This window comes from Grus americana, chromosome 3, assembly GCF_028858705.1.
Source record: "Grus americana isolate bGruAme1 chromosome 3, bGruAme1.mat, whole genome shotgun sequence".
NCBI classification, from domain to species: domain Eukaryota; kingdom Metazoa; phylum Chordata; class Aves; order Gruiformes; family Gruidae; genus Grus; species Grus americana.
Genome location: NC_072854.1, coordinates 17,262,334 through 17,278,711, shown reverse-complemented (window position 1 = coordinate 17,278,711; position 16,378 = coordinate 17,262,334). Strand labels below are relative to the sequence as shown.

Below are 16,378 nucleotides of genomic sequence, written 5' to 3'. Positions count from 1 at the left end.
CAGAATAATTATTTCAAAGGAGAGGAGCTTCCCTCTGAACGTCTGCTGCTGGCAGGACTCCACGGGCTGAGAAGGAGCGCAGTGCTGGCTGCTGGAATACTGCACAGTGCTGGCTCTGCTGTGCCTGCCAGTACCAAGAGCGCAGTGGGGCTTTTTGAATTGCTGTTCAAAATATTTCCCTCCGGGAATGTTACAGAATGGGATTAATGGGATTAATTCTCGTTTTCCCTTGCTGCTTGAGGTATAAGAGGAGGCAGTTCCTCATTGTTGAGAAGCATAAGTACTGAATATATTGTTGACTGGAAGTCCTTAGACCTTCTAGGACATTTTCCTATAAGCTGTTAGGGTAATGTTAACATCAGGTTAAGAGAGCACTTGAGACATGTCATCTTTTCAGAGAGAGAGCTGAGAGACACTTGACTGCCCAAGAGGAGGTATGACAGTGCATGTGTTGTTTGTTCCTCTCATCTGCTTCCTGTATCCCTGTGTAATGATTCCTCTTGTTCAAAAGGAAGCTCTTTGCAGAATTTCCAGCTTCTAAACGGCACAATTGGCAAACTAAAAATCTTTCTCCAAAAAGTAAACACCCTCATGTATTTTCTTTTATTAATATCTTTTTTTATATCAGGCTTGTCTAACTGGGTAGTATAATTATGCTACTGCCTTTAGGAATAATGTGGAGAATAGCTGTAACAAATGCACAAGTGTGTTTAGGGGAGTTATACCGTATGGCACGCATTGGTTATTCATTTATATTCTACAGGAGAACCTGTTTTATTCAGAGCTCTTGGAAAATGTTCATGGAAACTTTTAGGGAATTAGGACAGCTGGTCTAGCAGACTTTGAAGTCTGCAACACAGCCGGCTGACCAGCATTCCCAGTGCCAACTGGCTCAGTCACAAGTAGAGATGGCAACTGTGATTTTGGCTTGGGAAACCCTGTATATATAGAAGATGACTTGATGACAGGCAAGACTCAATAAATCTGGTGACATAATTGAACTCTGTTAACCAGTGTTTGGTCAGTTGGGATTAAACATCCCCCCTCATTTTCAATTAAAATTCATTATTTTGTTTCTGGATTTTTTTTCTTTAATGCAAGAAGTTAGTATCTCCCTCTCATTTAGTATCTTCTTTTGGAATCTCTGTCAGGACATTATTTTAACAGATGATTGAACTAGATTTCAGCTACTGTATGTCATTGCTGATCTTTAGTCATTGTCAAATTTCAAATGAAATGTCATCTGGAAGCAAGTCATATGCAGCGCTACAAGAGTTTGGCTCTGCATCTGTCAGTAGACTTTGTGAATAATCAGATTTCCTGAGAGGCTGTGGATTTCTCACTTCATCGACTGATTCTTTGCCTTATAGTACAAAAATAGAGAAGGAGAAAAAAGAGCATGCTAAGCTGCATGGGATGATCCGTACAGAAATAAGTGGAGCTGAAATTGCAGAAGAGATGGAGAAAGAAAGAAGGTTCTTCCAGTTACAGATGTGTGAGGTAAGATTCAGCGTGAAATGCATATTGTTCTACTAATATTTTTAGGAAAATTTTGAAAACCACAGTTGTTTAATGGCAACTGTGATGTTGAAGGGAAATAACATGTTATTAGTGGACTCCATTTGCTAAACCACTTTTTTATCTTTTTTTTTTTATTTTGCAGGGAATTTAGATATTTTCTAATTTCACTTAACAAGAAAAGTGTAGAATAAATAAGTAAAGTTCAATTAAACACCAAGAGATGGTAATATATAAGCCTTTACCACTTCAGTATAAGTTATTTTAAGCCCTAGGTCATTCTCTGAATTGTTCCCTACGCTGACAGCTGTTGTGTTGTTATGAGGAAAGACTCCAGTCTAGCACACTGTTGGGCTGGTGCTGAAAAAAACAGTGCTAAGGATGGAATCCAGTTGTCTTTCAAGATGTTTCAGAATGTTTCTACTTTGAAATCTTTGTGATTTTGCAGTATGTTAAATCTGATGTGAGTATTTTTGGTTCAATTTGTTTAAGGGCATGTCAGGTTCCATGGTTGGGAATTTAAGTTCCTGTGTGTGTTCTTCTATGCATTAACTCAAAAATATACCATAAGTGTTTCTTCTGGTTTTATTATGATGATTAAAGCTAATTTGACTCATATGCCAACATAGCTTAACAGCAGTTGTCCTGAATACTACTTTTAGTAACTGCATGCACTGATACTTCGTAGAAAAACTTCACATTCCTATACAGAGTCAGACTAAAATATTCAAAACTCATTAAGGGATTTGAGTACCAAATAAACATATGGATGTTGCCAGCTAATTGCCCATCCGTATCCTTCCTAAGAAACAACCAGGAACAGATGCTTCTCTCTTCCTGTGTCACAGTAAAGGAGGAGTTCACTTTAGTCAATTGTAGTGATAATAAAATGCAGGGTGAAGTCTGTGAAATTGAATCAAGTTACCTTAAATGTGGAATAGCCGAAGTGTATCCTGTATTTCTTCAGATTTTGGGGAAAAGAAGTTTATACTCAGTTGCCTCTGAATAGCAATAAAAGGGGACTTTGTTTTGGTTTTGTTAGTAAATCAGAAGCGTGACACACTGAAGTTGTATCACAAGTACAGGCTAGTTCTCTATACATTGTGAAAGTGAACTGAATACCAGATGCCTAGAGCTCCATTTTAAATTAACAGGAGCTAGCGAGGTGACTCTTCTAACTAAATACTATCCAGTGCACATGTCTACATTTAGGCTAATCATCTGTTCACCTGAACCAGCTTAAAAAGCTGCAACATTGAAAGCGTTGAAGGCTGGTGTTTGGATACTGCTTTATTTTAGTGGGTTTAAAACATTTAGGGTGTACTGTAGATAAGGGAAAACCAGATGCATTAGAGCATTGCTAAGAAGACATTCACTCCTTTGCTTGGAGGTCACTGTCTAAGCAGAGGTTAAAAATTGTCATCATTTAATGGACAGTTAAAGATTCCTGTAAATACTTGGTCAACCTTACTTCTGCTTGCATGGCTGATATCTTTCGTGCTATGGCATTCAGGGGAGGAGCTGTCACCTAATATGGACTTTGATTGTGCCTAATGGAAAAGGACACTGATTAGACTTTTTTTAGCTTGACAGTAGATTTTTAAAATCTCTGCTAAACTGTAATTTGCTGTAATTACTGTGTATAAGGGATTGATAGAGAAAATTATAAAATCAGAAGGCGGGTTTAAAAACTGGTTAAAATAATCCCTCACTTTTTTTAGTAAACTGCTTTCTTCCATAATGACATCTATTTAGCAATGAATTTAACAACTAGTGAGACAGATACCTAGACAGGCTGCTAGGTTTAAGAATGGGTTCCTAAATTTACTACACAAACCTGTTTATGCCTCCTTGAACGCAGGCTTCCATTAGGAGCCAGGAAGGATGTTTTGACAATTTGAACTAATCACAGTGAAGTATCCCAGCAGGGTATCAAAAATCAGCGGTGACAACAATTGCTTTTGTTTGATTAACCCTTGAAGTCACTGTTTGACGCATTCGCTTTTAGGTCTTCTAAATCTGCAACTGTTAAAGCTTGTTGAAATATAACTGAAAACAAAATGTTAAATATACACTGTAGCAGTAATAATTTATTTCTTCTGTGAATTATTGTTTCAACAGTACCTGTTGAAAGTCAATGAAATCAAGATTAAAAAAGGAGTGGACTTGCTTCAGAACTTGATCAAGTATTTTCATGCTCAGTGCAAGTATGTTTTAGTTTTGTTTATATTTACACAATAACTGGAGCAATGTTTTGTTTTAAACTTTTGATATCATCATAAGACTTTTATAGATTTTTCAAAATAAATCTAAGATTCAACTGTTCTCGCTGATGTCTTTTGACAAATTGCTTCTGTCATAGATTAGCCATTGCTTTTGTTACTGTATTCTGAAACATGTAATGAGGTTGAGCTAGTCCCATAGAATATAATTGTCTGTTCCAAAGGAATGCTGCACAGTAATTTGGCATATTTCATAAACTACTATTGAAACAGAGCTATTAGTTTGGTCTATTAGTGGTCCATTAGTTTTGATGGGCTTTTTTGAGTGTATCTAGCAATGATCTAAATTAATTCTGTGCTCAAGAAAAAGAAATTGCATAAGCAGTAGGATAAAATGGCATTGAAAGAATCACTCTTTTTCTAATTAGTTGGAGGACTCAGTAATAAAACACAAAGCTCTTGTTAGAATGATGCACTTTTTTATGGTAGTCGTACAGATCAATAGTATAGCAATAAAGTCATAGCTATAAACTTGAAAGAGCTGCTGTTAACCTGTTGAAATCAGTAAGTTTTCATCTTAAAAGACCAGTCTGCATCTATGTAGGATTTTTCCCTTTATATTGCTTTTAAAATCAGTTTCATAAATGCTGTGCTGTGTTGTCACTTTCATGCCTGCTTCCCAGAGTGAAAATATTTTCTGTTGCAAATGGTGCAGCAATTTTTAATCAAATGTGTGTGTAGTTGTGGTTTCTTTAAATTTATTTTTTAAATCTCACTTTTCTTTTTAAGAGCAAATACAAAAATACATATGATACAGTAAGATGTGGCATATTCAGTTTGCATATAGGCTATAATTAATGCTTGGGAAACAAAGGGGTTTTCCTTTAGTAGGAAGATTGCATCAGACGTGAAATTATTGAGCTCCAAGAAGTCACAATTATTTTATATCTATTAGAGCTTTTGCTGTTCTACAAATGAATCTTGCTTGTTCTGGGCCTCCAAAAAAGTGGGATGAGAACCTGTATTTGAGGTGAGAATGAGGGAAACATGTGGCAGTGGATTGTGGCAGTTCTGAATCTAATTGGGGATTTTGCATGTTAGAATAAGCTATGATGGAAATAAAGAGGTGGATCAGTCAAAGATGCATAAAAAAAAGTTTAATGTTTTGAAGTTTATGGCATAATAATATGCACATCTTCCTTTGGCAACTTTTAAAACAGAAAACACAAAGTAAAGTTTAATAACAGTATGATTTTTGTTTTTCTTTTTAAGTTTCTTTCAGGATGGGTTAAAAGCAGTTGAAAGTCTCAAGCCTTCAATTGAGACACTCTCGACAGATCTTTATACAGTGAGTAACAACCGTTCACATTTGTGTTGTAAACTTAGTTTTTTACATTAGAACTGTGATCATTTTGGTTCAGGTTGGCTGACTGCTTTAATAGTCAGCATTTTAAGGTTTTGTGTAGATTTTTGAGTAAAATTTTGTTTTAATATCATATCCAGAAGCCTTAATTTCAGTTCAGGATCCCACTGTGTAAAATGTTAGGAAATCAGCCTTTGCTCTAAAATGTTTACTGACTAAGTGGAAAATAACATATGGTTTCAAATTGAACACAAGGAAGCAAGAACAGTGTGAGGCAATATCAAAGTCTTAACCCAGCAACATCCTAGCCATTATCAAGTTTTCTGAAGATAAAAAGGAAAATAAACTGATCACGTTATCTTTTCTCTTTGTGTTTTTATTCTTGCTGAACATTTCTCAGAAAAATGAACCAATTAAGTAGCAAGTTTGGAAGAACTGTGTTGAAAAGAAACAATCATGTTATTTTTAACCTGTGTTTTTCTTCATTCAAGATTAAACAAGCACAAGATGAGGAAAGACGACAATTAACACAGCTTAGAGATATTTTAAAATCAGCACTCCAGGTTGATCAGAAAGAGGTGAGCATATAAGATGGTTCAACTTTGGAATACCCATTTTAATTACTTCTAATGTAATGTTAGTATTTGAAATAGAATTATTTTAATTTTTATCAGCCATCTAATTTCTTTTGTTTATTCATCTTTGGTTTGATGCTGATAGTGAATGTTTCTGACAAAGGCGGGTTGGTTTTTTTAAATGAATTCCCACTAAAAATACATGAGACTTGTTGCAAAATCATTTATTTTTGTTACCGATATTGCAGAACACTTAAGATGGTGCACTGTCTGTGAACTAACAGACAATGGTGTCTATGTTGCTCAAACTGAGAATGGAAGAACTTTGGCAGTATCAAGGAGACCCCATTAGCACAATCTTATCTCACAACAGTATTCCAAACTGATTATGTAAAGATTATGTAAAACTGAACTTTAAATCCCAAAACACCTCTCATCATCATCTGCAAAAATGACAATTAAGTTTGCTACTCTGCTGCAAGATGCCAGTTTTCAAACGTGCAAGAGCTGGGTCACTTCAGCAATCTAACAAATAAGTATTTTTTGAGTTTCGGTTATTATTGTTGTTAGATTTAAAAAATTCTAGAGTAGTTTTATTTGGCAAATTCTGATCTGAAAGCAAGCATCTTTTGTGTAACCTAATCCTAAATATTGGGCCTACTTTTGGTTCAGATTGCTAGTGCTTCCTCTTCATATAAATAAATGCCAGCCAGCTTCCTTTGTGTTGTTGCTGGGCCATGAGTAAGTGATGAATGACCCCCCTCCTCCCTTTTCAGATTCTCTTTCGGAGAGGGATCACAATGCAATAGTTTAGTCTGTAGAGTTCAGACTTCCTTGATCTTTTCCGGTCTTGCTTTCATCTTCCCATAACAGTTATGGTGACTCCTAGCTCTTACCAGTGGCCAGATGATGGTTGTTGAGCAACCTAATCTACAGTAAGATGTCTGCCCGTGGCCCGGGGGTTGGACTAGATGATCTTTAAAGGTCCCTTCCAACCCAAACCATTCTGTTATTCTATGACTTGCTGACAGGCATTCAAACAGTCTTAAATGCTCTTCACTTTGAGGTGCTGTTTGTTGCTACGTGAAGTTTGTGATAATATCCATTGCATACGAAGTCCTATACAGTTTGCAGGCACCGTCTTAGGTTCTGTCTGGCATTTAGGACTCGCTGAGGGGTGCATTTGCTAAAAACGTCCAAATTTGAGCTCTGTGGAACGAAAGACTGGTGATCCTAGCAGAAACGGTGACTACTTTGGATTCACCATTGATTGCCCACTCTCAATAAGAAGTCTTTGCTGTTTAGGGTGTGTTAGCAGGCTTCCTATTTTGTTCTTGTCTTTGTTCAAGAGAGATAATAGAAGCAGTTGGGTTTCATGGTTGCTGGGAATGTTGCTTCTTTATGTTTACCTCTTTATCAGTGATACTGATAATAAATGTATATGGAAGATGTGGTGAGCACACGTCTTTTCACAGACTGAAAAATGTAATAATACACATTAATTTATTACTTGTACTGTTTTTGTTGCATTTAAAAATACAAGTGTAAAAAGTGTTTTATGCTATATTCATTGTTCATTAATTTTGCAAATTTAGATATAGATGCTTACCTGCAGAGCATATGAGAAGTACTATAATTTTTTATAAATTTTTTTTAAAATATCAATTAATCAGTGGGATGCCAAACAATCCTGGTACAATTTACTGCACGACCCAGTAATATTATTCTTGTTGCACTGCAATTTCCTTTACTATAACTCATTTCTTTTTCCTTCCTGAAATGCATTTACATTTTGTGACCGAAGTCTAGGAGAGTAAGTGTTACTATGTTTTAATGAAAATAGTTGGCATGATTTCCATTCAGATTTCAAGAAACTGGATTTTTCCTCTGAGCTTTTTTCTGTTGGTATGAAAAGACTGGTTCTTTTTTTCTCCTCTTCTGTTTGTTGTATTACAAAAAAACCCAAAACCGTTATCAGATTGTTCTTGGGAAAGCAAATTACTGTAAGACAAATTGGTGATTTCCTTTTCACTCTCTTTTGGGAATTAAATCCAGTTGCTTGATTGATGTTTTTGCAAGATTTTGAAGCTATATGTATTTTTAATTAAAATAGACTTCATGTATGAAATAGTAGAACATTGACAAATACTGTTTCTATTGTGTTTAAAAAAAAAGACACACACACTCATCATGAGCTGCCTTTGTTGTGCCTGCATACATAGTTTCCTCCTGTGTAGAACTTCCTCAAACCTGGTTTGTATTGAAACTTCTTTTTAAAACATCATTGCGTGTACACCTCCGTAATTTTTAATTTTTCAACTTTTATTTTCCAAACTGTAGAGCTCCTACAAGTTTCGAGGTCAACCTTAGAGTTGTATTGTCTTCATTTCTCTTTTTCCCATGTCCTCTCTGAAGGTAGCCTTACTGTAGTGTTTAGATTTGCTTCTGCTGCTTCTACATGTTTGGTGGAACTTCTAATCTATTTAGGCCACTGCAAAATAGGATAAATTTTATGTTTCTTGACAAAAATTACGGTAGCAGTGCTATAGGAGAGGCTGCCTGCAGGGGGTTCTGGCAGATAAATTTGTTGGAGGCTCTGTGGGGCTGTAATAGATAAGGGATGGATCTCTGAAACATCTTCTTGGCAATGATCCTGCAAAAGGAAAGGAAGCTCAGGATCTTGGAGAGCTGTAAGGGCTTTTTGGCAGCTTTTCACACAGGAGTGATCCAGACAGTCTAAAATCCTGCTCCGTGGGAGCTGTGGAATGGCTAGGCAAAATTTGCTGTGCATAAGTTAAAGCACCTTGTATGGAAAGTTCTGTTGTGTTCAAATAGTGGGATTGATAAGTAGGTTTTTAGAATCTCTCTTCTCGGTAGTCACAGACCATCTCTACAGAATACCGTTTTCACATTTCTTTCATTTTTAGCTATGCTATTCAGCTTGATTTAGATGTCAGATGGTCTTTATAAGACTTTGGAAGAAATAATTTCAAATCTCTTTATGGTCAGTGAAGTGATTCATGATAAACGTGCTGCAATGAAATGACTCGCTTTTTTTTTGTATGCCTATTTGCATTTCAAAGCTGATAAAGTGGACAAAGTTCAGTTTCTTAGGCTTGTGTACTTCAATCTGTTCTGATCTTGTTATCTTCAAGAGATATTTAAAATGACAATACTTTGTGCTAGGTATGTCCTATTATATCCTGTGGTGATCCGTTTCCTCCCATAGGTAATGTACATTGTTCCTGCTTTTCTGATGAGGCCATCAGGTCTGACCCTGTTATCTGTGATTTGTACTCCTGCTACGTGCAATATGCGAACTAGATATAAGGGAAGATCCTTTGGGGAGCCTGGATGTGGAAAAGGCATGCTGAAATTGCCTGGAAGGATGTTCATTATGATGGTGATTTGTGGTATGGCACCCCGTCTGTTAGGAGCTAGATCAAAATCATGAACTTCCTTGTCAGAGCGCTGTGGAAAACCATCATCTGGCAATCATGTTGAACACTATTGATTTGGACATTGCCTGAACCAAGGATTTAAAATTGCAAATCTCCTTGTCTTGTCCTTAAGTTCTTTTCATGAAATAGTAGTAAATGTTTTAAAGATACTGTTCATAGTAATGAATGTGTGGAAATACACGTCAGCTACAGCAGCTTCCTCTCTGGTTGAAATAAGGCAGGAAGCTTGTATTATTGCCTTGCCGGTTTGGCCAAACACAGCAGCTGAGCATAAACAACAGCTGAAGGAGGTAGCTGAAATGCAGCAGAAAATAACGCACAAAAAGTAGCAGCACAGTCTCAAGTAATGGGAATGGTGCTATGGGCAGGTGCTGAAGGTCATCTGAAATTTTTGTGTAATTGAGGATGTAGAGAACTGAAATTAATTTCCTGTAAGACCTCTAATCTTCTTGGGAATGGATTTCCTTTACTGACTAATGGGAGGCAGAGATCAAGGCATTGGTAGGACACAATAAGCAGTGTCAGATCAGATTTTCTTCAGAAGTCAGTAAATCCATGCATGCAGCGGTTCTTAATCAGTGATGAGAATTCTTTTTAAATGTTCTGTTTTCATGTTGGGCTGCCAGAGTGCAAAATGAAATAATTCTGTGTAAACAGGCTGGAGAAGAATGATAAACAGACTGGTTTAAATCTGAAGGGATGCTTTGTCAGGCACGGACATTGAAGTGGTGGTTTTGTAGTGCCTTTAAAAGCTGCAGATGAATGTTGTAGCTACCTGATATGGCTTCCTAGATCACTACCTGAGAGACAGGGAAGTGGGCGCAGGCTGGTTCTGCTGAAAAGGAGCACTGGAGAGTGCTGCAGCCTGCCTTGAGCTTGGCTCATGGTTCTCAGGACCACTGAGCTCCAGCACTGTATTCAGGATGAGCCAAAAATCCTACGGCCTGGAGGTGTGGAGTCCTAAGTGCACTGAACAGGGGTGTAGGTGGTAGCTCTGTCCCTGCCATTGTATTTTGGACCTGTCATGTGTTGCCACTACTGTTGAGGAGGAACCTGAACAGCTTTGGTAGCAGACTGTGCTGCTGGAGCTTGTAAAGGAGCAGCACTCCATCTGAGCTGGCATTCCCTGGGGAAAAGCTCAGTCCAAGTGTGTTCTTTGTTTTAGTTGGTCTCTTCCCCCTGCTTATATCCAGAGATGTCTTATACTTAGGTTAATAAAGTGTATGAAGCTAATTGTAATTAGAGAGAAACTATCTTCTTGATTCATATTTTTAGATCACTGTATTTTATCATGTGTACACTCTGAAAACCCAAAAAGATGTATCTGTGATTGTACTGCTAATATATCTGAGACACACTATCTCATCTTCTTAGCAAAAGAGATTTTTTTTTCAATCAAATTAGTAAGTTTATTTCTTAATAGCTCTTAGGTTTTTGTTTAGAATAGCTCAGATGATAGTCATTTAAGTGAGCTGCTTGCTTTGTGGGTTTTTTCTTCGCTGTACTTGTATTATCTGCCATATATAACAGAGGTGTGTTACGTCCATAGAGCAAAGATCGTAGAAGAGAAAACAATAAATAGTTTAAGTACTAGTCATTGTTACTGTATGCATTGTATGCATTGAAAAGTCCATCCCATCATGTTGCTGCTGCTGATACGGTTGGACACATCAGATTCCTCATTATCAGGTTCTTATTTTTTAAGAAGCTGGACTCTTGCAGCAGTGGGTCCTGCATCTGGGTAGTTCTGAGAGCAGTGAGAAAGGCTTAGTTAATCCTTGTCACTTCCTGTCCCAGAATTCTACTTTGTTCAAGATACTTTGGTTTCAATTATTCTTGTTATGAAAATAACTTCTCAGTTTTCCTGTATACCTCCTGAACTATGTTTCCAGGAGGTCTCTTCTGCTTTTCAGGTAATAACTTGACTCAGTTTCCACAAGGAAAACCACTTCTTCAAGTTTATTTATGTAATACTTTTTTACAATGGAAGGGTGCATGAGGAATTGCAGGTAATAATAATCTTTAGTGTTTGTGCACTGCAGTGTTTGCATGAGTTGGAAGGCCCACTGCTCAATTAATTTGGGGGTTAAAAAACCCATCGATCAAAGCCAATAGTAAAGCTAAATAAAAGCAAGTGAGAGGATTTTTGCAGGTGCTGATAATGGCTATTTCTCAAATGTTTTTGTGCCTTCTGAAAAAAGAAATGGATCTTGTTCTCTCTCATTGAGGAGGAAAAATGTGCTTTGTTTGGCCTGTTGTAGCATTAGAGCAGGAAGGAAAGGCTCTGAAACTCATTATTAGGGGGGGATATTTTGATTGAAAGTGTGGAATGCATTACAAATTGTTCTGTATATTTCAGGATTCTCAGATTCGTCAGAGTACAGCTTACAGTTTACATCAGCCTCAGGGAAACAAGGAACATGGCACTGAACGAAATGGTAGTCTGTACAAGAAAAGTGATGGGTAAGTATTGCTGGATTCTGCTGGGGAAGACAGAGGTCCTAAAAGCTGACACAATTAAAAACTGAGTCACTTTTTTTTTTTTCCTCCATTTAAATCAGAATCAGAAAAGTGTGGCAGAAAAGGAAGTGCTCAGTTAAAAATGGCTTTCTTACAATTTCCCATGGTACAGTAAGTATTTGTTTACGGTATTTTATGTACGTGGTTGCTAATGCAAAAAGACAAGCTATGCTGGTCTATATTTATAATTTGGAATTAGCTAGATTCCCGATGCAGCGTTTTGAATGTGATGGATATTTTTTTGTTTTTAAGGCAGTCTTTCAGAAATATATCAAGACATAGACAGTATCTAAAAATACAACTGTTTTAATGCTCATGACTGTTAATGGGAAAAAAAAGGCTTTTTAAATGACTCAGTTCATGTAAACCGTTCATATTTTACCAGACTATCTAAAAATATACATTCTAACTTCATTTTTTTGGAAAGATATGGTTGGGCATTAAGCCATCTTTTAGATATGGGTTAAACAACTTTTTATATTTACAAAACAAACTGAGGGAATGCTGAATCTCTTCCCCCAGATTTGCTGCTATATAGTAATCTGTTATGAAGGTAATTTTCCTGGGGAGTAGCTGTTGGTGAGAATCAGCTGTGAAGGCAACTTCTACCAGAATGACAAGAGAGAGAGAGTTAGAAGTCCCACTTTCTTTGCTACTAACATTTGAAACATATTAACAAACTTTAAATATTTATACTTAAAGTTTTAAAAATTTATACTTTAATATTTTGGACCTTTTACACTTGGCTTTACTCATCTGGCTTTGCATTCCCATAACTTTTCTCTTTTTATGTTGCTTTCTCAAAACTTCTAAGAAAGTTTCTTAAGGTAAAAATCAGCTCTGTGACAGTATTTCCCATTCTTGGTCTAATAAACAGCCCTGTTTCTTGATCCTGTTATGAACTGTTCTGTTCTTCATCCTGTTATGCCTGTTGCTATGACTACAAGTTGACCCTGGCAGCAAATATGAATCAATCTCTCATATGTGCATCTAACCACAAGCTGTTGCCTTCTGAATTGTCAACCAGGAGTTAAGGAGGAGCGCAAAAACAGGCCTGCAAAGTAGAGTTGTTACTATGGCTTTGGAATTGTCCACCAGTTTATTTCTGTTATCATTTGAGTCTTTGTCAGAGAAAACTCTATTAGTGTTCCTATACTGGTGTCTCCATGTAGTGTAAACGTGCTTGGCATTGGACATGCTGTAGTGCTACCCGTAGGAGTGTAGCTAGGGCAGCTCAGACCTGGCAGAGGCTACAAAATCCATTTGTGGAGCAGAATTTTAAAACTTTCACATTCAAGTACAGTTACTGATTCTATCAAGATACTGTTGTTCTCTTTTTATAAGCTGTCTACCAGATGGTCTAACATTTTTAGAAGCAGTAAGTTCCCACTGAAATCAATGGAGCTATAGCTGGAAATCAGTTGCTAAAGTAGATATTTAAAATGTGAGTTTAGATATGTGGGTTTCACAGGTTTGGTCTTGATCTTCTTATATTATAAAATTAAAAGAGCACCTTCTTGTTTTAAAATATAATCCTAAAAAGTATTTTTACTTATTTGCTCAGTTTCCCCTTATGTATTGATGGCAGTTTTGTGTAAAAAAACTAATGCTTGTTTCATAGACATGGGTAGAAGTGATTTCTGTTAAGATTTTTCTGGGCTGCTCGGAATGTCTTCTGAGACTTCTGAAGCAACAACATTGATTTCCAAGCTTTCTCAGGGTTTATATCTCCTGGTCTCTAAAATATTATGTGTCATTCTCTCTTCCCAGCTGTTCATCAAAATGAACCATCTCTCAGAAATTCAGTTGTCAGCTGTGTTTGCTTTATCAAATACAAATTTGTAAATGCATTTCCTTTAAAGGCTAAGAATTCTTCATGGATTTCTGTTCTTTGGTCATGTAGCCTCTCGTTCGATGAGGGACTATTTTTTCAGTTAGTTTCTAGAACCGCTGTCTTCAGGCAGTTGCAGATGCTGTATTCTGACTTAAACTTGCCTGCCCAGTGCCCTCCTGATACAAATGGGGAGAACACGGTTGGTTCTGTCAGTCACCCAGCTGTAACACTGCATACATGTGTCTGCATTGGCATATGTGCAGAAGTTAGACTTTTAGACATCTAAAATCTTCAAAGAAATCAGCATTCATACAGCAACGTGCAAGGTAATGGTTGATTGAAAAACAGACACTGCTCCTTTGTGTAATTATTAGCAGTTGGAAATTTTCTGACATCTACCTGACTGCAATTTAACACACGTGGATGAAAAAACCAATGATAGAAGCAGATTGAACCATGTAAATAGGAATTCCTAAGTTTCTGCATCAAGAAGTCACAAGGGAAAAACTTATATTTGAGGAACCTCAGATTCCTCAAAGTTGATTTGTGTTTAAAGACCTTAAAAGGAATTTGCTGGTTGTCTGCAAAAAAAGGAATATAAGAGAGATTAATTATCAAGGAATCTTTTTTTGTTGTTCTTTCCTTACTGCTGGAAACTTTAATCTACCGTTACAATTAATAGGACAATCTGAATGCAAAAAGATTCAGATTTAATCTTCTGATTGTTAGCAAATTGCTGTGATACCTAGAAAAAATGCATAATGAAATCAGCCAACCAATCTGTTGAAGTGGATGCATTTGCTTGTGCCTTTTGTAAAAATCATGGAACTCCTTGGTATTGTCTTAAAGGCATAAGTTTTTGATTCCTACACTTACTGTTTGTTGCCAGAATACGTTAGAAGTTAGTTTTGGTGGATGGAGGGTTATAGTTTCTCCAGGAAGGAGCACAAGTTGATGCTGAAGTCTGCATCTATGGTGTGAGAGGTTGCAGCACATCATTTCAGGGTGTTGATGTGTTAACATGGCTGTCCAAAAACTCACTAGTAGTCTGAAATTTAATTGTCTAATCAGAGACTCAAGCAGGAAAATGAAACCCAGAGGTTTCAAGCAAATAGTGTAATAGCAGTTATCTGTTTGTTACCATTTTCTACTTCTAGTGTCTCCTAATCCTGCCAAAAGCCTGGTTCAACTTATGGCCTAGTGTGGCTAAGGAATTTATGCAGCCTTGCCTCCCTTTGTCTTGAGGCTCTAATTTCTCCCCAGACAGCATCAGCCGTATGACGGAAGCATGTTGTCCCCCCAAGTAACGGGCATGTGCTGGGGAGGTGGGTGGGGAGAGGCTATGATTCAGCCACAGGATAGACGCATGACTCTGGTGGTATCAGCCATGGGCCAAGATGTCAGGGTTGTTAATACCCTTGTTAATGCTGACTTCAGGTTAGGAGGTCCTCAGTTAAAAACTTCAAAATGTGTTTGGATTTCAAGATGAGCACATTGGCTCAGTGTGTGTTTTAGGTTGTTGCAGCCCATTTCTGCATCAGGTTCTCAGATCCTGATACAGAGTTTTTAGGCTGCTTTCTGCTACCCAGAGAGACGAGTATATTAGTCCTTCAGACCTCTCTGAAGCATTTTAGTGGATCCATTTATGGCTTCAGATTTCCTAAGTTATAGAAAACTAGTTCAGTCCTGAATGCGCTTCAGATCTAAAGTCCCGGGGCAAGTTGGATTCTTTCTTAACCTGAATTTACTTGCATTTTTACATTCTCATAGAGCATGTGAGAAAGGTATGTATGAGTTGCCCAGTGGCTTGTTTACCAAATAGTTACATTTTGATTTTTGGTTGCTTTATTTTGTATTTTCATTATAGGTGATTTCTGGACACTTCTTGGACAAACATTTACATTAAAAATGTAAACAGTGGAAACCTCAGTGCTATGGTTATTAAATACCTTTAAATATAACCAAGAAAGTGGGCCCAAGCTGGTATTTTCAAGATATTTTGTCATATGCTCCTACTTACAAAGAACTCTTGTTGATAGGCTATAATAATGAAAACTGTATGCGCTTTTACTATTATAAGGAATGTCTGGAATTTGAAAAACTGTTTACTAGGCAGAGAATACGATGTGGTTGTCAATTAATTGTCATCTTGCTGCTTCCAAAACCTCTCTTGGGTACAATTTGTTTTACATTGCCCAGCAAGTGACCTGCAGGTTCGTTGTTTCAGAGCATTCATGACCTTACGTCTGCTGCTTATGTGGGGCAAAGCATGAGCATGCTGGTTTTCCTCGTCTTATGTTTCTACACGGTTTTGATTTTTTACTGGTCTTCAGATATAAGAAACACATTTTTTGGCCAGCTACATCATTTTATCAGACTGTTTCAAGGAAATCTGTACTCTTCAGACTTGTTCTTCCTTCTTTTTTGAATGAAATCAATAAATTTAGAGGAGATTGAGAAGATCTATGTTTCTTACAATTCATTGCAAGTTAATTATATTATGTGGTAGTTCAGTTTCATTAGATAATAGTTCTTGTTTGGATGATTAAATCTTGTTTTAGCAACTTGATAGATTACAATGCATTGTTAGAATGCAACAATAAGTATGGTAATGTGTTTATGTATATTGCTATCTTTATAATAGTACTTTCCTAATGATTTAAACAAATTATTATTTTCCAAATATTATTGTCTAGACCAGAGCCTCTCTAGTTAAATTTGCTTTCTAATTTAATTATTCTGAAAGGAGAGTGAAACTAGTTATCCATTGTAGCAAGTGCAAAGCCATTCTTCAAGACAAGATTGCAAACATAATGTCTTTCCAGGTCCTAACCCAGGTCTGTAGGACAGGCAGTTTAAGGGAAAGAAGAGATTAGTGCAGAGAA

General features: G+C 36.9%; 1 protein-coding gene across 4 annotated transcripts in view; it reads left to right on the top strand.

The window, feature by feature from the left end:
* Positions 1-16,378, top strand: part of ASAP2 (ArfGAP with SH3 domain, ankyrin repeat and PH domain 2) — a 96,688-nt gene that overhangs the window by 49,060 nt on the left and 31,250 nt on the right. For all 4 annotated transcript variants that reach the window (XM_054820180.1, XM_054820181.1, XM_054820182.1 and 1 more), the window contains 6 exons: positions 1,371-1,500; positions 3,640-3,725; positions 5,013-5,088; positions 5,595-5,681; positions 11,499-11,602; positions 11,701-11,770. In XM_054820180.1, the coding sequence (XP_054676155.1) occupies positions 1,371-1,500; positions 3,640-3,725; positions 5,013-5,088; positions 5,595-5,681; positions 11,499-11,602; positions 11,701-11,770 (553 nt within the window). The remainder of the gene's footprint in view (positions 1-1,370; positions 1,501-3,639; positions 3,726-5,012; positions 5,089-5,594; positions 5,682-11,498; positions 11,603-11,700; positions 11,771-16,378) is intronic.